Source organism: Ostrea edulis, chromosome 9 (genome assembly GCF_947568905.1).
Source record: "Ostrea edulis chromosome 9, xbOstEdul1.1, whole genome shotgun sequence".
NCBI lineage: Eukaryota > Metazoa > Mollusca > Bivalvia > Ostreida > Ostreidae > Ostrea > Ostrea edulis.
This window is the reverse complement of record NC_079172.1, coordinates 52562616-52584008: the sequence shown is the minus strand read 5'-3', so window position 1 is coordinate 52584008 and position 21393 is coordinate 52562616. Positions and strand designations below refer to the sequence as shown.

The window sequence follows — 21393 nt, the reverse complement described above, 5'->3', positions numbered from 1 at the left end:
GAAAAGTTGAAGCGGACAAGAAATTCAATTTAACCCATTTTAATCGCAACAAGCGGCCGAAGTTCAGGCAAGATTTCCCGAATCACTTTATGTGACACTGGTCTGAGATTCGGAAGAGGCGTCAGTCCAAATATTCAGCCTCGACGAATCTCGCTGAGATTAGGCTGTAATGTATTAATAAGCGAATCCATACCATAAAATGTAAATGTTTGTATTTGGGTGCTTTGTATACGCTTTACTGGAAGTCCATATATATACCGTCCCACACGAACGATAAGAGGCAATAGGATGTTGGAAGAAAACAAAACTGATAAAGGGCTAGAGGACAATGAAGTCAAATATATACATGTAGAACCCTTGAAGGGGATAATGTAGGCCTTAGAGTTCACCTGAAAGTTCCTAATTCTACATCATGTAGGGTCATAATGAAGGCAAAAAATTATCAAATCTTTGAAGAGTCCACACCCCCCCCCCACCCAGTATGCAGGCTTGTTTTTGCCCAGTTTGGGACTGTAGGGGTACCACATGGGGTCTCATGAAGGTGTGGCCTCTTCTCAGATTCCTTTATTGATTGAATAAGGAATGATCGAATGAAACAAAACTAATTTATACGGATAGAGAACGACAGTCAAACATATAGAGTCCTTGAAAGGCGTCACATAGGTTTTTGAGGGCAATTTAGTACATCTGAAAATTTCTAACTTTACATTATGTATGGTGTAGGTTCCTAAATTCCAAAATCAATTAATACACTTGTAAACAAACATGGCGATGCACAGACAAGTGAACCTCTTGCACGTGTGTGTAGTTCTGTTGAATTATGTATGCAGAGCAGACCAGATTACATTACATAATATTATCTGTCAACTAGAAATATCTTTCAAAATAGTAGATTCTACAATCTCACTTCTATCATCAGCAAAAAACTTGCACTTCGTTTAGAAAGCTGCCATATGCCGTCACCAAATTACCTATTTCGTACTTGTATAGGAAAACGAACAGTTGTATATATTTGAGCCATATAGTAAAATGTTCTCGTTTTGGTGGACGATACAGGATAACGTCAGTCGAGACATGTTGCTTGAAATATGAAAGTCTCGGCTTTTATATTTCAGAACAACATTTCGCAACCTTAATCTTGGGGTATCCTGTGTACAACATCCACGAAAACGTGTATCATAGTTAGTAAGATAGTTACATGCTCTCTTCATCTAAGCTTTTATATAGATTCTGCCTAATAAGAATACAAAAAAGAGGTCAGTTAATAAAGGAGCAAAACGCGTGCCCTTGCAAATTCCAACACACTGACTACTTAAGATATTGTCAATAAAGAACTCCTGAGGGAAATTCACAAAAGATAGAAATAGAGGAATACAATGGGCATATACTGAAGTGTTGAAAGATTTTAACTTCACAGATTATGTTTTCCTATTTTCACAGCGCCTAATTGATATACAAGCAAAGAGCAAATAGGGAAAGAATGCATCAAGAACTATGACTACCAGAATGAACACCGATAAAGCCGACTCTGTAACAGAAGGCAGTAAAGCAGTTGAAGATTTACCTTGGTAGCAAGATAACCAATGATGGAAATTCAGAGACCAACATCAACTACTGCCTATTGAAAGGAAGAGGAGCCTTTGCAGCTCTGAAAAGCATCAGGAAATTCTCTCCCCTTTAAATGAAAATTAAACTAAAAATCGTCAAAAGCAGTGTAATATCTGTGCTTCTTTATGGGTCAAGAGTTCTGGAAGTTAAAAATCCATTTGTAATAAACTAGACATATTCCAGAGATGATGCTTACAAAGATATTTGGTCAAATACCATCTCTAATAGATATTTATACCAAAGAACAGAGACAAAATCTATTTGTGTAATTATGTTATAACTCGGAGTATTTAATATATTTTTTAAACCACTTTTCGACTCATTCCTTAGTCTGTCCTGGTGGCCTTGAACAATGTCACTTCCAGTATCCTGTTTAGGCAGATAACTATTAGCCCAAGCTTGAAAGTCAAATCTATACCATCACATTATCGATTGTATGTAACGTGAAAAACTACATCACTATAGCAACACTTTTTAAAAAACAGCTTTCTTTAGATAGAACAATTTCTCCCTCTTTAAAGTTTGACACTTCTGGTGCTAAGACTATTGAGATACAAGTTACAACCCATTTCAAAGTTATCACTACCCTCCTCATGTAATCCATGACACCCACATAACTTGTAATGAGTTAAGTGTTACCATAGTTACGGCAATATACAAACAAGCCAGACAACAGTACAATATATGATTTATTTATCATAATGTACACGATTTATTTATCATAATGTACACGATTTATTTATCATAATGTACACTCTAACAGCACTAATCATACAAAATTCATAGAAATTTTTCAAATAAACAGATGCCTTGCAATTACTCTGATTTTCTTCATTCAAAACCAGTAGTTTCATTAGTATCTAACGATTCTGTTGTTGTTTTTTTATTAGTAAGAGTACAGAACATCATTCAGTTAAAAACTACCAAAATCACAAATCTCTTCCTGTTTGTCACTGGTTCCTCTGATAACAAAAATCAAAGTTAGTAAATACGTGTTACTTTGTGTCTATCAGGAATAACAAACCACATCCACTGATTGGGTAGAATAAAACAAATACATTACCACTGTATCGGTTGTCAGATAAACAGTACACTCTACTGAAAGAAAACACTGAAATTTTGAAACAATATTATAATGGTAGTATGTAATCTAATTATAATTAGCTGTTTTTAATTCACTGTAGAAAACAGTAGCAGATTAAAAACGGCTAATTTTCATTAGATAGTTGCATGGATCTGATAAGCTTACTCAATAAACCATGTCTCCAAAACATGAGCATATTACATGAATGTTGCTCTATTTAGCTGTACACAAAAGTCTGACAAAAATTTTATCAAACAAATGAATTGCAAATTTATGTTATTGACAATTTTCAATTTCACCAAAGAAATGAAAAATCAAAGCAAATTTATTGTCATACAGGAAATACCTTGTCATAAAAGTTTCATTATACATGTAAAACGGTACATTACGATGTTTAAACTTGCACCAGAGTTTTCTATTTTCTTACTCTCGATCAGTATATTATTTTAAATGTTCAAAGAAAATTTGCATAAAAAAAGAAAAACATCTGATCATGATAATTTTCATTAATATTCATCCTATCAGAATAAAGGTAACAGAAAAATAGATTTTATCATATGTTGCATCTGATAATTCTCTAGAATTAAAACGAAAATGAAGATTTGAAAAAAAAAACTTTGGTGTGTTTTTTCATATGTCATTCCAAATTCAAAATATACCTATACAACACACAAAAGTCCCATTTTAAATGACAATTAAATAGCTTTTTTCACTGTAGTTGACAAAGAAAATCCTCACTCGTATTATGACATTATACGATACTCTAACAAGTTATGGCAACCTTTAATAGGGAACTTGATTGCATATAAAAATGGAACTTTGCTGAGTTACTGAGGGTAATGTCTGTGTCACACTTATGATCACCGGTATGGATAGACATATACCTCTATCTGGTTATAACTGAATTCTCATGTAATGAAGCCATCTGTATAGGGAGGACTTAGTCATCTGTACATGGAGAGGACTTAGCCATCTGTATACTGGGAGGACTTAGTCCCTGTCTCTATTTGACTTTGAGCTCCGAGCTCAAGTTTTCCAGATTTTATATGTAAATTGATAAACACAGCTGAGAAAAAACTTTTTTCTTCCAAATATAATTCATGGAGGTTATTAAAAATTAAAATGCTGTTAAGCATTCCAAGAATACGACATTTTTTGTCACTACATTGTAAAATTCAATAAAAATCAAATCTTATAAATAATGCTATTGACTTTGTTTCTAATCCTTGGTTGATGCTGTCATATAAAAAGTAAGATGTTTTTCCTTAACAAATGAAATTCCTGTACCATTGTTCCAAACAGCAACCATTCTGAAGTTAAAACTCAAGAATCATAAGAACTAGGACAAACAATGACAAAAACCATTCCTCATGCAGGGGGACAATTACTTTTTATCAAATTGGTAGCAAATTGATTAACAAAATTGTAATTAAAAATTAGTAGTTTTCTGCATCCCTGTCTTACACACTAGGGTCAAAAACCAAGAGCCAATAATTAATGGATTGATAGAGACACATGATTAACTTGATCAAGATACTTTAGCACAGTTTTATGAGAAAAAGAGTACCTGTATTACACATTTTCCCCAAGCATAAATCAAGTAGAAGTAACAAAATACAAAAAAATCCAGTCAACAGGAAACTTGATCATGGAGCTAGCTCCTGATGGACCAGAATATTTCCTTGTAGATAATTATACAAAAATTATATGCACTTGGTTAAACAATTTCTCTGAAAAAAATATCCCAAGATTTAGTTTTAACACACAGACACTTGGTGACTAAACCTTTTCATAAAATAAACGTATCACGTGACAACCATGCAAGTAGGACAAAAATAGACCCTCGTATACATGTATGCAATAATCAACACTGATACACAGCAAATAAGACCATTAATGTTACAGATGTAGTTTGATATAATTGGTACAATTAATTTTAAACCATTGTAAGCAATACAGTCAATTTTAGATCTGGCAAGATTATGAATTTATGCCGAGTATAACCAGACACTGGTAAACACACAAGTTGAGCACATTACATCTTCTCATGTGAATATGCAGCATTATCAGTTTGTTTTTGCTGTATTCTCTGCAACAAACGCCGCAAAGAGAGATAACTCTTACAAACCGTCCTAAAGTGACTGACAACGCCCGATAACAAGCGGTGGTAATCATCCAAAGAATCAGACGTACAGGATATTAGTATCACACACTTAATAAAATCCACAGGAAGAATATGATATTTCCATCCATTCATACTTGCACAGTAAGTACCCACTGGGACATAAAAAGATTTCAGTTTATATTCTCTGTATATTACTCCACACTTAAAGTGGGCTGCCACCATTTGGTGCAGCTGTTTCCTTAAAGTTCATACTTAAAAGTTCTATCATAAGAGGCTGAAGATCCTCTGGGTTGACCATCAACAGATTACGGCTGTGTTCCTCATTCAGATCACGAATGTCTGTAAGCTTCATCAACAGTTTGGGGTAAATGGCACGCACAGTGTATGCGGAGTACCTTGACTCGAGGTACCTTAAAAGTAACAGTGCATATTTCTCCTGCTCTTGATAAACATACGATTTCTCACATATACTTGGTCTATCTGGTGAGAACAGGGATATAACTAGCAAGAGAATCAGCATGGTCTCATCAGCCTTCAGATCGATGGCTAGTGACTTGGTGAACTTCATGTGTTCTGCAAATAAAGTGACCCCCTCTCCCTCCTGTAGATTCTTTATGTCCATACTGTGATCCTCGCTGTCAAGTGGATCCAGCCATTGGTTCTTCTCCTTGTCAAAAGAAATCACTGACCTCAGAATCAGCAACTCGATTGCTCCTCCTTTCAGAAGACTAATCTGATCTGTTTGTGACAATGCCTTGAATGATTTGATCTTCTTGGCCATGTCTATAACTCGACGAACACTTAGTTCTGCAATGTTCACCAAGTCTTTCATGTGCATTTGCGGTTTGTCTTTTGGCAGTTCGGATGCAATGGACACCTCTAGCGATTGTCTATATGCCCCCACTACTTCATTTATCATGTATTCCTCATCTGGTTCTAAAGCCCTCAGTCTGTTTTCTGATGTGCTTACAATCCCCGACTGTGTCCTCTGCTTATCTACGTCTCGTACTTTCCTGAAACAACAAAAGAAAGCACTTTTTGAAATTCAATTTTCCTCTAGAGAGCAACTTTAAAATTCATGGAATCTGTAATTCTTATTTTTGAAAAATAAAGAATATTTTGTTTTTCTAAAAGATGCAAAGTTTCAGAGTACTTTGTGATACAGGATTTTGAAGAACACAGTATCCTTTCTGGTGTTTCACAATGTTTTCAAATCTACCATACATTTTATGTTTATATGATTTTTAAAGCAACAACCGGTTGCAGTACCTCAGTGGTAGAGTGTTGCCTTAATTGTAAACGGGAGGTCGTGAATTGGAGTCCCGCTTGTGCCATGGTGTGTCAAACCTAAGAATTTTTTATTGATTTACAAAATAATTAATTGAAAATATATAATGTATTAATTTATCGTCAAATCCCACAATTCTTTGTCTTGCATCTCCTCAATTTTATTTACCTCAATCACTTTTCAGTACTGTATATAAAAACCTTTACTACAAGGCCTTGTATAATTAGCTTGCACTGATGGTGCTTGAAATTTTTGCTATTAAAATTCTCTTCTAAAATTCCTTTGTTGAATATTTTTGTTGAAAACAAGGATTGTTTAATGACACTTGTTTCTGGTGTCTGCACAAAGTGAAATCATATTTTTGTTCATATTTTTTTAATTGCTTTAATTATCATGTATTCACATTGCCAGCTGCTTTCATTTTTTAATTTGCCTGCAATTTCCTCGAGTGATTTAAAGTTCCATTCTCACTTCTAAATGCAGAGTGTTTGGCGAAGGAGCAATCACTACCTATGATAACCTCTTGGGTTTCAGCGGGACTCGAACTCACGACCTCCCGGTTATGAAGCGAAGAAAAGAGACAAGATACTATCATAATGTCCATCTCTTACATTGTTACAATTTAATTATTGTATATCAATTTGAAGCAAAATTAAACCACCAGTATAATGTACACATTTCTGAACAATAGCAAAATGCTTCATATTTTCCTCTCTGATTCATCACTCCACAAGAACAAATGGACATTAATAAGACGAATGTTCAAAATTAATAAATTATTAGTCATTGGAAAATCTTGCATCTATGTATTTATTACAAACAGGCATCCTCTGAAAACTGCATGTATAGTTTAAACTGTAGAAATAATATTGCAACTAAGGACCGAGAAAAATACATTCAGTTTTATCATTAGTGTTTACTTCAGAACCACATGATTACAAAAATTGGTTGTTGTTTCCAAAGCATGCTCATGTAATTGTATATTAATATCATATCATCGGCATGTTTCAATTGATCTGCTTGAAATCCTTGTATATTTGCAATTTTCTTCATTTTTGACAGACAGAATTCTGGCAACAAAAAGATATAGGATGATATTGGACACCCTTGTCTAATCCTCTTTGAATTTTGCATATTTTCTAAGATTGAACCATTATTTGATATTGGGTTATAATACAAAATCATTATCTAATAATAAAAAAAAATTCGGACCAAAATCACATTTTTCTTGAGTTTTAGATAGAAAATTCTACTCCACTGAGTCAAAGGCCTTCCTAAAAATAATGAGATTCCTTCTTTATTGTAACTTTCATAATAATAAAAATTAACGAGTAGGAAAAGGCAAGAGAGCGGCCTTTCATATATGCTGTTTCTTCTTCATTTTGTATTTGCTTGTAAATGATTTTCTGCCATCTTCATGCAAAAATGAATGCTATGATATGATACTATAATAGTCTGTGTTAATAAAGCTAAATATGTATAAGGGAAATAACTGCAAGATTTTGAGAAAATATAATTTCTCCATTAAATTTTTTTTCTCATCAAATACTTTGTCATTATAAGAGATTTTGTTTACATTGCAATTATCGAAATATAAATTGATTTGTGTGTATGCATGGACATATGGGGTAAACCTTCAAATGTCAGGCTTTTTTCAATTTGATATGTTAATTGTTTATAAATTGTTTTTTGGTGTTTAATAAAAAAAGGTTATTGAAAAATTCTCATTCAATATACTTTCTCTATTACTTATATCTTTGATAAATTTGTCGTTGATATCCATGTACTCTAAAAGAGACAGATTAAGTTTTCAGTACCTTTTTTCTTTAACACCAGTAATAAATACTTAATTTATGTAACATTATCACACATAGTAATGGAAGATGTAAGTCGTAGCACTGCTTATCAAAGAGTTTCTTGCCCAGACTCGGACAGCCCGATCAAATCCTTATGAAAATGAACGTAAATGATTTTTTTGAGGGTTATTCATATCAATATTCTATCATAGGAGTACAACCCCTAATGCTTTCACAGAAGGAGAGAAGATTTCCAATATATGCACTATAAACATGATAAGTAATCTGGAGCCCGAGTCTGAGTCGATACAAAGTTTGACAGACAGTGCTGTGTGACGTAATCAGAACAATGACACACTGAGTCAACCTGTTCTCTTCTATCCGCTGCCGTTTTCGAATTTTTTCCTCCTCTGTCAGGATGTACTCTTTCCGCATTCCGATCTCAAAGCACTTCCTCAGTCGACACCGTTTACAAAATCGTCGATTTGACACGTCCATTTTGCATTTCTCCTCGTATGGACATTTGAAGTATTCCTGAAAAACAACAGATGTTTGTTTACAGAGATCTATGACAATCAAACCTAAAATTTATTTCAGTATATGTATTAATGATTTGATGACTGCAAAATGCACGTTAAGGGAATGGCTTGATATAATGTAAATAATTTGGTTGAAATGACTGTAACTGAAACTTAAAAGAGGATAAATTGGATAGACTTCAATTAATGTCAGTTGTGACTCTTATCAATTCAATTACTGAAAACTGAGTTGGAAATTGGCAATTTCTAACAATTTATTTTTATGTAGTTATTGTTTGTAAGTGTAAGTTGATATGAGAATTTTTCACTCATGTAGAGATGTCACCTGCTTAAGTGAAGTATTACAAATTTTGGCCTATGTATGGTGCTTATGGTTGTAGCAGTGAGGGAGGGCTCTTCTTTATCATGCCAACGCCTACTATGACATGGGACCTCTGTTTTTATGGTCTTATCCGAAAGAGGCAAAAGTTCCATGTCTAATGTTGGGTGATTGCATGTTGACTGAACATTCACTACCTATTTTATATGTCTTAGGTTTGATAGATTCAAACCCGCACCACTCAGTGGTGAAGTGAGCGTGGCACCGGGTAAAGATTCAAACCCGGACCACTTCATGGTGAAGTGAGCGTGGCACCGGGTAAAGATTCAAACTGGACCACTCGGTGGTGAAGTGAGTGTTCTAACCACCGGCTAAATCAGGAAAAGTATGATAAATCAAACCAATGTCAAATGTCAAGAAATAGGCCGAATTTTGTAAATGCTTTAAGATGCAAAAAAAAAATGCTTGAAAATGGAGGACATCTCAGAATTGGTGTTTAAGGGACATAAATGTTTATCGAGACAAAAATGCAGTAATAAATGGAAATGAAAGTAGGAAGAAGCTAGCTCCTAAACATTTAATAAGGTTTGGAACATTATTCACCTAATGAAGCATAAAAATATTTTTTCAAAACTTTGGTACTGTTCTTAATCAAATGTACCAACATCAGATTTTATGACATTTTTCATATTTAATCTGGATCATATTGACTATACATATTTTGAACAGAGTCAAACTTAGAGACCAACACCTTGAGGTTATCTAAATTGCAGCAGACTCTCACATGTGTATACCATGTGGTATATTCAATAGGGCCTGTATCCAAAGCATAAACTTAAAGAATTAAAACAGATCACCGACACATCATAAGATTGCAAGATGAGGACCGCCTCCTGGTCAAAACCGGTCAACCAATAAATTTCATCTTGCAATCTTATGATGTGTTGGTGATCTGTTTTAATTCTTTAAGCTTATAAATATTTTGGTGAAAAGCACCATGATCTGAATGTCTATGGTTTAAGGAGGAATGCTACACCAGAAAATTTTGATATGGATGAAGTGAAGGATATTTGCAACAATATTTTGAAATTGAAAACTTTCAAATTTACTTTTAGTCAAAAAATGAAGTTTTAGTAGAAAGCAATCTGAAAAAATTTAAAATCCCTGCTGGACCTGCGATCTACAGTTCAGCAGTCGATGTGCTAACCTACTGAGCTACTCAGCTAGGCAAGGATTTTGACAAGAATAGACAAATATTGTCGATATTTTTATTTTCATCCATATTTTAAAAGAAAGTCAGCCATTATGACGATGTAGGTACCTCCTTAATGTAGGTGGAATGTCTAGGGTACCTCTCATTGAAATATGACATTCTACATGCACAATTTTGTAAAGGTCAGTTCAAGGTGTAGCATTAATCTGAATTCTCTTTAATGCCATTGTGCTTTGAAACTATGTAGTCATGAAAAAGTGGCATGTATTTTCTATAGTTTCATAAAAGGCTTTAACCTACACATCATCCGAGTAAATCTGTTTAGAAACAAACAGTACAAAATATGCCTGTGAAAATGCTTACATAGGGTGTTTTTCTTGAGCCATAATTTGTAGAAATTTGCTTCAGGTAGTATCAGGCTGTGACATACTTTCTTTATATAATATGAATAAAGGATCTTAGCTTAAAACTGTGACAGGAGGTATAGATAGACAAAACCAAGAGGTTTGTATGAAAATTATTTCCCGAAATTTGACCAAGTTCAACAACCTTTCAATTCAAAACGTCAAAGAAAATTAAAAATTGTTGAGAATCAAAATTCTTGCACTATGCACATCTTCAAGTTATATCTTCTAGACTGGGAGAGGAATTATAAGAACAAACCATGTCCTTTATTTAATATATCTTTTGAAAATGGACTAAGTTCAACAACCTCTAATTTTCTTAAAAATTGAAGAAATTCAAAATCCTTGCCACACGCACATCTTCCACACCCATACAAATACTGTACTCTGTAAAATAAGAATGACCTCACTTGAAAATTGTGCAAGGAAAAATGAAAGACATCATATACTCTCTATGCAATAATTCCTATATACAGAATACATTCAATAACCTGTAATTTTCTCAAAAATTGAAGAAAATGAAAATCCTTGCCACATGCACACCTTCAATACCAATATAAACACTGTATAATAAGAATTAAGGTTCTCATTTGAAAACTGTAGGAGTTCACCGAACAAATTATGTACATACTCTCTTTGTAATATTTCCTCAAATTGGACTAAGTTTAACAACTTGTTTTCTTTCTCTCAAAAATTGAAGAAAATCGAAATCCTTGCCACATGCACATCTTCAATATCCATACAAACACTGTAAAACTTGAAAAATTGTGGGAGGAGTTCGCCCGACAAGTTATGCACCCTTCATTTAACAATATTACTGATTGTGTCTTTATATTACTGATTGTGTCTTTATATTACTGATTGTGTCTTTATATTACTGATTGTGTCTTTATATTACCGATTACTGATTGTGTCATTATATTACTGATTGTGTCTTTATATTACCGATTACTGATTGTGTCTTTACATTACTGATTGTGTCTTTATATTACCGATTACTGATTGTGTCTTTATATTACTGATTGTGTCTTTACATTACTGATTGTGTCTTTATATTACTGATTACTGATTGTGTCATTATATTACTGATTGTGTCATTATATTACTGATTGTGTCTTTATATTACTGATTGTGTCATTATATTACTGATTGTGTCTTTATATTACCGATTACTGATTGTGTCTTTATATTACTGATTGTGTCATTATATTACTGATTGTGTCTTTATATTACTGATTGTGTCTTTATATTACCGATTACTGATTGTGTCATTATATTACTGATTGTGTCTTTATATTACCGATTACTGATTGTGTCTTTACATTACTGATTGTGTCTTTATATTACCGATTACTGATTGTGTCTTTATATTACTGATTGTGTCTTTACATTACTGATTGTGTCTTTATATTACTGATTGTGTCATTATATTACTGATTGTGTCATTATATTACTGATTGTGTCTTTATATTACTGATTACTGATTGTGTCTTTATATTACTGATTGTGTCTTTATATTACTGATTGTGTCTTTATATTACCGATTACTGATTGTGTCATTGTATTACTGATTGTGTCTTTATATTACTGACAATCAGTAATATAAAGACACAATCAGTAATAAAAAGACACAATCAGTAATATAAAGACACAATCAGTAATCAGTAATATAAAGACACAATCAGTAATGCAATGAACTAGATCTTCAAGTATGTCTACTGTTAAAAGTTTAAGGAGATTCATTTTTCAGATGTTATTCTTCAGAGTACGACACTTCTGCCCATCTATTTCCAAGTTTGTATTCCACAGGTAATCCATTTTGGGGCATCCACCTGCTCAGTGAGCTGAATGTTACTATAGTTATGGCACTACACAAACAAAGCCAGGAACAGTACAATATATGATTTATTTATCATAATGTACACGATTTATTTATCATAATGTACACGATTTATTTATCATAATGTACATAACCAAGTAATACACAAAACGGCTGTAACATACATAGCAAAAATAGTAAAAATTCTGTCCACGGCGACTACTGCTGCAGGCCTGTGTCCGTTCTCTATAACCAAATGAACGACAGCACATTTCTCCAACAGCACTAATCATACAAAATCACGCAAATTATCAATTTGCAAATTAACAAATGCCTTGTAATTAATCTGATTTTCTTCTTTCAAAACCAGTAGTATCATTTGTATGTAAATCTAACGATTCTGTTTTTTTGTTTTCATTAGTAAGAGTACAGAACATCACCCAATAAAAACTACCAAAATTATAACATTCATCTGTAACGGGTACAGTGGTACTTATAACATAAAAACAGGTATTAGTATTTAGACAGCATTACAAAATTGTATGATCAGGAATAATTAGCAAACCACACCCATTGATCAGGTAGAATGAAAAAAAACACCCACATAACTTTGTATCTGTTGTCAGATAAACAGAAGATATTCTACTAAAAACAAAAAAACCCAATGCAAACTTAAATTTTAAAACAATATTATAGACATACTAAGTTTACTCAATAAACAATGTCTCCCAAAATGACTGTTGCTCTATGTGGCTGTACACAAAAGTCTGACAAAAAAAATTATCACACAGTTTATGTGATTAACAATTTTTAATTTCACCAAAGAAAAAAAAATCAAAGCAAATTTATTGCAATACAGGAAATACTACAATGTACCTTGTCATAAAAGTTTCATTATACAAGTAACACGGTACATTACGATGTTTAAACTTGCACCAGAGTTTTCTATTTTCTTACTCTCAGTATACTATTTTTACTTTTTCAAAGAAAATTTGCATAAAGAAGAAAACATCTGATAATGATAATTTTCATTAACAATCATATTACTGTAAAGTTAACAGAGAAATGGATGCTGCATCTGATAATTCTCTAGAATCCAGAAAAATAAAGATTTGAAAAAAAGAAGATAATTCTATGGTGTGGTTTCTTTCACGATTTCCCATTCAAAATATACCTAAACAACACACACAAGTACTGTTTCAAATGACAATTAAATCGCTTTTTTTCACTGTAGTTGACTGCGAAAATCTTCACTTTATTATGACATTATACGATACTCTAACAAGTTATGGCAACCTTTAATAAGGAACTTGATTGCATATAAAAATGGAACTTTGCTGAGTTACTGAGGGTAATGTCTGTGTCACACTTATGATCACCGGTATGGATAGACATATACCTCTATCTGGTTATAACTGAATTCTCATGTAATGAAGCCATCTGTATAGGGAGGACTCAGTCCCGTCTCTGTCTGACTTTGAGCTCTGAGCTCAAGTTTTCCAAATTTTACAGAAAGAGAAAAAACTTTTCTTCCCCATAAAAGTCGGAAAATTAAAATACTGTTAAAGTGTTACAAGAATGCACCATTTCTGCCACTATATTGTAAAATTCAATAAAAATTATATCTCATCAAAAACCTTAGAATAGTTTACAGTAGCATGAATTCTGTGATATAGGAAAGCCAGAGACATTTTCCTTCACAATCAGAATTTCCCTTCAGCTGATCTGGCATCTCCTTAGCAACAAACCAATTAATAATTGAAATTAAAACGGATTAGTTTACTTGTGTTACACACTAGGGCTATAAACCAAGAACCTGAACCAATAATTAATGGATTGATAGAGACACGTGATTAACTTAATCAAGATACTTCAGCACGGTTTTTGAGAAAAAGAGTACCTGTACTAGACATTTTCCCCAGGTATAAATCAAGTAGAAGTAACAAAATACAAAAAATCCAGTCAACAGGAAACTTGATCATGGAGCTAGCTCCTGATGGACCAGAATATTTCCTTGTAGATAATTATACAAAAATTATATACCCTTGATTAAAACATTTATTTCAAGAAACTCTGGCTGATATGACTATGCATATTTGTTGAGAAATCATAGTACTGATATATAGACATTGGAAAGAAAATTTCACTATCTTCCCTATTAACAAATATCACAATATTCTGTTTTCACACACAGGCACTTGGTGACAATTTTTTTCATAAATTTCTCTTTAATTATATATAATTATCATATATCATGTGCCAACAACCATGCAAAATGTACAAAACAAAGCTGATACATTTTCAGAATACACAGCAAAAAAATCACCAATATTAGGTCTAAATTACACCCCCTCTCAAATTTTGACATAAAAATGCCATAACGCCAACATCTTATTGCTAAAATTTTTAAGTGCAGAACAATACCACAGCTTAAATTTGTTATAAAGTACATGATATATATGTGAAAATTCGGATACTGTACTAGTGAATGGCTGATTCAATGTTATAATTTACACCGACAGGGAAAAAAATCCCAAAATATTTTTCCTACCTACCCATTGGCCAAATTGGTAGGTAGTACACAATATTTCAATTTAGGCCATACAGATGTGGTTTAGATACAATAATGACAACTAAAAAGAAATAAAAATCATACAAGTATATACTATATCACTGTAAGCAATGCTAGCAAGTCTGGCAAGACTATATATACCATTCAGAGTAAACCAGACACACACTGACAAACACACAAGTTGACCACAATTTTTCCCCATGTAGATGTGCAGTCCTTGTCATTTTGTCGTGTTTGTATTTAAAAGGAAAAAATGCAATTGTCTATTTCTCTATTACAAGATAAACAAAGAAAGATAACTCTGAAGAACTGCCCTATGATGACATTACATTGTCATGAGATATGGTACTGCTCCCTAGAACATTAATACACATCCTAAATATCAGTGTCAAACATTCAATCAATCGCTAAATATCCACGTCCAGAAAATCAGATTTTCATTGTTTCCATTCATTCAAACTTGCACAACATGCGCCTGATGGGACATACTGCATATAAAAATTCTTTTCTCTAGTTATTACACCAATCACATTGGACTTCCACAGTTTGCTGCAGTTGCTTCCTTAAGGTTCATGTCTAAAACCTCTTTCATCAGAGGCTGAATTCCTTCAGGGTTAACCTTCAAGAGGACATGGCTGTGTTCCTCATTCAGATCACGAATGTCTGTAAGCTTCATCAACAGTTTGGGGTAAATGGCACGCACAGTGTATGCGGAGTACCTTGACTCGAGGTACCTTAAAAGTAACAGTGCATATTTCTCCTGCTCATGACAAACATACGATTTGTCACTTATATTTGGTCTATCTGGTGAGAACAGGGATATAACTAGCAAGAGAATCAGCATGGTCTCATCAGCCTTCAGATCGATGGCTAGTGACTTGGTGAACTTCATGTGTTCTGCAAATAAAGTGGCCCCCTCTCCCTCCTGTAGATTCTTCATGTCCATACTGTGATCCTCGCTGTCAAGTGGATCCAGCCATTGGTTCTTCTCCTTGTCAAAAGAAATCACCGACCTCAGAATCAGCAACTCGATCGAACCTCCTTTCAGAAGACTAATCTGATCTGTTTGTGACAATGCCTTGAATGATTTGATCTTCTTGGCCATGTCTATAACTCGACGAACACTTAGTTCTGCAATGTTTACCAAGTCTTTCATGTGCATTTGCGGTTTGTCTTTTGGCAGTTCGGACGCAATGGACACCTCTAGCGATTGTCTATATGCCCCCACTACTTCATTTATCATGTATTCCTCATCTGGTTCTAAAGCCCTCAGTCTGTTTTCTGATGTGCTTACAATCCCCGACTGTGTCCTCTGCTTATCTACATCTCGTACTTTCCTGATATAATGAAAATTACAAGTTTAAATCAAATATCAATTTTTTCTCCTCAGAACAATTTAAATTTCACATTTATGTGATAATTTTTAAAGAATTGTAAACTCAAATTTCCTTATTAATGCAAACAGAACATTAATATTGATAATGAAAGCCATTAACTCGAGTACTTCTATGTAATCCATGTAGTTATAAATATTAATCTATGATACGAAATTACTAAGCAATATTATTAATCAAATAAATGGAATATAAATAAATCACTGCACTGTCTATCAAAGAGTTTCTCGATCAGAATCAAAATCCTTATGAATACCACCCTGACTTATGCATTGAAGATTATTCATGTTAATATTTCCTCATCAGAATATGAATTTCTGGAATATTTTACAGAGGTGATGATGATTTTCAATGTGAATTTAATGGGGGTCTGGAGCCCGAGTCTGAGTCGATACAAAGTTTGACAGACAGTGCTGTGTAACATAATCAGAACAATGACACACTGAGTCAACCTGTTCTCTTCTATCCGCTGCCGTTTTCGAATTTTTTCCTCCTCTGTCAGGATGTACTCTTTCCGCATTCCGATCTCAAAGCACTTCCTCAGACGACACCGTTTACAGAATCGCCGATTTGACACGTCCATTTTGCATTTCTCCTCGTACGGACATTTGAAGTATTCCTGAAAAACACCGGGCATTCTTCTTGATAACTATAGCAGTTAAATCTGAAATTTATTGTAGTACCACATGCATTTTGCATATTACCACAGGCAGTAGATGATATCTATATTTTTTCTACCTTTCCGAAATATGATCTTTGGACTGCAAAGTATGCATCATATGTATGTCTTGTTAAATATATGTAACATACCTCATTTAAATTAAAAAACATGACAAATACCAAGTGTGTTCAATAATTTTTACTCTGTATGTAAGCAATTTATTACAAGACACATACTGCAATACTTGCTAGGATTTGAGGCCTAGCTGGTTCACACCTCTGAAGTGCAAATGCGTAATGAACTCCATTAAATATGCTAAAAAGGAATACTTTGCACACAAAAGGCCCCCATCAACTAAGTACATCAGGCTTTGCTGGGACAAAAACTATACCCGAGATTTAAAGCGATATACAGGGTGCATTGTCTGTTTCTATACAGCCCTAAGAATGCCAGGCCTGTTAGGTTTGTGAGATAGACATCATGTGCATTCAGATGTCTAGAATTTTGTGTGACAAAATTTTGACACCTGTTTAACACAGCCAATTTTTAACAGAAAATCAATGTCAAAAATAGGCAAACATGATCATGATGCGATAAATTATTGGGGAAAAGAATGAGACTGCAAAATACAGCAAGTTTTTCTTAGGGCACATTTCAATTTAAAATAAAATAGTGATGCTCAATTCTAAGCACATTAAAGTTTTGAATGTGAAACTTCAAATACATACTTCATATAAAAAATGATTAATTGAGCAGAAATGAATATGTCAAATATTCTGTCCAATATTCAGTAATCAAACCTGAACACAAAGACTGCCCTTACATAAATGTCATGTTTAATAATCGTGTCATGTCATCTTTTCTCAACAGCTTCAAGTTGCCAATTACAATTAAATCATTAAGGTTCAAGATCCATGGATTCAACAAATCTAAAGAGACATCTCAAGAGATTCAGTCCCACCTGCCATTTCACTCCCTTCTCCAATTTATTATTGTTATTATAAGTTGACATTGAAGTCTTTGTTTAAAATTTCATATTGTGCTGAAGGTGAACCTGAAAAGTTTGCATGGCATAAGCTTAGTTACTTCTATTTCATCATAAAGTTTGTGCAAAAATACATTATGGTTTCAATTTCTCTAAAAGAGTGTATACTTAAGTCTCCAAATGAAACTTGGCTAAGGTTTTTCTAAAATCGGGTTTCTCAAAGAAAATAGTTTATTCACAGCTGAGTTGAATATTTTGCTGAGCCGAGTTCGAGTTTTCTCTGCAATAAACAGCCGTTTCACAAATTTGATTGTACAAGCCTCAAATTACACTTTAAATAATTGCATGCACAGGGTTCATGTTGGAAGTTGCTTTGATTTTGATTTCTACAAGTGCTAATAATTGATAACAGAATTGTCTACAAAAAATGGTGGCAATATATGTCACAAATTTCATTTAGAATTGATTATCTCTGCATGTAAATCTATAAAGGTGCAGTGCACAACTTGTTATTTGCTATATATATAATTTATTGTTTTTCATTTTACATTATAACCAACACAGAGAGGAGAGAGAGAGAGAGAGAGAGAGAGAGAGAAGGGTTACATAGATAAGTTTGTCCAACTCTCCCAGGTCTCATCAAAGTATTCCTTTTGTTATTTGTTTTAGCTTTTTGTTTATTAATATCATTCATAGATTTTATGGAAGATATTAACCGATACAATGAAATACTTCCATTTGCACATTTCACACTATAGATAAAATATATAGTTTGTAAAAACAAAAGAATTTTCACACTTTCTGTTCTCACATAAAATCCAAGTATGAAATCTCTTTTACAATATGTAACACGATTGTGGGTCTTATTAAAACAGAAAGTATCAAAATCATTTAATAAGTCTTGTACCACTTCACATTCCCATAGAATGTGCTCATAATTAGTTTCATTATCAGAAATAGGTGCACAACTTCATTATCTATCAAAAATATTCACAAATTAAAGTTTTAATTGAATCTGTTCATCAATGTTAAAGATATACTTTGGACAAATTATGTCTACAGACGGACCGACAGACGTACATTCCCTAACCTATGGCTACACTTAGAAATGTTTTCTCTTCAAATTGTATGCCACTACTAGGATATTACTAAAGAGAATGATAATCACCTAAATTAGGCATCATTTTTCTCTATCAGGTACAATACTTGGGTACATTTCTTGGTCATTGCAAAAGATTTATAGTACATAACTTGCATAAACTATTTCTCAGAATTATTTCCCTTGGTATTACACAGTATTGTGCATCCTTTGGATCTGTCGCAGTATGATGAAGTGTCATGTGTGAGCTGGCACAAATTACAACATATCTCTCACTGCTCCAATATGGCTGGCAAAAAACTTGGTGAGAAAGTAGACTTATTTTGAGAAGCATATATAAATGCAAGCTTTCTCAGAATAGAGGAAAAAACAAATTTTTTTTTTTTAGTAAAAACCTCACATTTGAGTCTAATGTTTAACTTCCGAGATTTTTTTCATTGATTGATTGTATATTGTTTAACGTCCCACTCAAGAATTTTTTACTCATTATAAAAGAGGTTTTTTTTTCTTTTCGAGAAATTGAAGTCAGGATAACAATTAAGTTTCTATCACAAAATGATCTTGTATATAATTCTAACTGCTTGAATCAAGAAATAAATTGCTCTAACTACATTTGTAAAGATTTATTTGTGCTGCAGTGACATTATATTTTCTTTAAATTGAACTTGCTGATTTTCTTTCCATCCTAATTTGACACCTGTACAACATAACAATGATTTCTGAAATGAAAATGACAGGCCTTAGTAAGCTAGATGGCGTCATGCAGCTTGATTGATATATCAGCACATCTGGTCAGAAATTTAATTTGCATGATAAAAATGTTTAATCAATTTGACAAATGCTAATAATCAAAGAATTCTAATTCACTCAAAATATCTCAATTATATATTATGCTGTTTTTCACAAATATGCCAAATAATTCTTAATCTGAATGTGATATAGTTAATTCTCTCTCTTTATTAACTATCAATTCACTTTTACTATATGGGTGAATTTATGAAATATAATATCAAGTAAAGATATTTCTGATTCTTCCACTGAAATGAGTGTGTATAAATGTACTCCAAATCATTTTATGTCATTTTCATTATCAGCCTCAGTCATTAATTATTCATCATGGAAAAAAAAACTTTCCAAAGTTACACTGAGCACAATATGCATGTATATGGATATTTACCGGTTGACATTACATTTATTTTTCTCTCCAGACTGGCTTCAGTTTGAAGTGCGAGCTTCCCTTTCCTGTCATTAGGGGAGCAGCTTTTGGGTGTGCACCACATCAACATTAACGAAGGGAACACAATGGCACTAATTATTCCTCATGTACTAACCAATCTAGCTACTGACATATATTTCTGTCACTGCTAGTTTTGTTTGTTACAGTGAGGATGGTGCACTTAATTGTGAACCTTGAGTACCAAACTCATAATCTATAATGCGCTGTTCTATGGATGACTAAAGGAACAAGTGCAGCACATCACCATTTTAACTTGTATGAATGCTGTTAGTTTTCATCAAATTTACGATTCTCCCTCAATAATTCATTTCAATTATCAGTTAAAAGCACTAAAACCACACACACACACACAAACATATGCAAGCATGCCGATTATCAAAGGTAGGTAAACATGTCTATAAGGATATTTTACAGGATTTTAAGCACATCTTTACTGAATCTTAAATCAGTATTGACACAACTTTGTAGTTGGCAAAATTAAACATCAATTTTCAGAAAATTGTAGATTTGTCTCCTCTTGCCATGGAATGGAGGGGAATCGTAATTCATTCAATACTCATTGATCAGATCTTCCTTCAAACATTATGAAATCATCAGAGAATGAGACATCAACACAGACATTTTCAGTATGAACTCTCTTCTTTTATTTTAATTTACACAACTCTAAAATAGTTTTCTGATGTCACAAAGACTCCCATACCAGTACCATTAGTAATGAACAGAGAAATAATGACTGGTAGCTCCAGCGTACTACTTTTGTCTTAAGGCTATAACTCCGCTTCTATTGATCCATCACACAAAAAACATCTTAGCCATTTATTGTAATTGATTTACAAATCTGTATCACTGCCTCTCGAAACTAAAGGTGCAAATAATATCAAAAACCCTGATTGATTTCTAGCTTTCTGGGAAGGAGGAGATGATTGGGGTATACGAACATTCTTTTCATTTCTAGCTTTCTGGGATGGAGGAGATGATTGGGGTATACGAACATTCTTTTGATTTCTAGCTTTCTGGGAAGGAGGAGATGATTGGGGTATACGAACATTCTTTTTTCCTTCAAATGTTTTCTTTCTGGTACACATATGGTATAATGTTTACTGGCATCTCCAGCCATCATTACCTGCAGCTACGCAATATGACATCCTACCACAATCTGCGAGTGACGTTCTTTCATTTCAATAAGATTGAGAGAACAAAATCCCTCTACTCTTCATTTCATTCAAGTTTTGCTCATATTCAACTACAAA

The 21393-nt window shown here is 33.3% G+C and overlaps 1 protein-coding gene across 33 annotated transcripts in view; it reads right to left on the bottom strand.

Annotated features, from left to right (window-relative positions):
- Positions 1-2279: 2279 nt before the first annotated feature.
- Positions 2280-21393, bottom strand: part of LOC125659151 (nuclear hormone receptor HR96-like) — a 124674-nt gene continuing 105560 nt past the window's right edge. For 17 of the 33 annotated variants that reach the window (XM_056149537.1, XM_048890733.2, XM_056149551.1 and 14 more), the window contains 2 exons: positions 16605-16780; positions 12264-16104 (listed from right to left, as the gene is read on the bottom strand). In XM_056149537.1, the coding sequence (XP_056005512.1) occupies positions 15294-16104; positions 16605-16780 (987 nt within the window). In that variant the 3' untranslated portion in view covers positions 12264-15293. Of the gene's footprint in view, positions 5831-8259; positions 8436-12263; positions 16105-16604; positions 16781-21393 lie in introns of those variants that run through there. The other 16 variants (XM_056149536.1, XM_056149534.1, XM_056149540.1 and 13 more) reach the window with 2 other exon arrangements.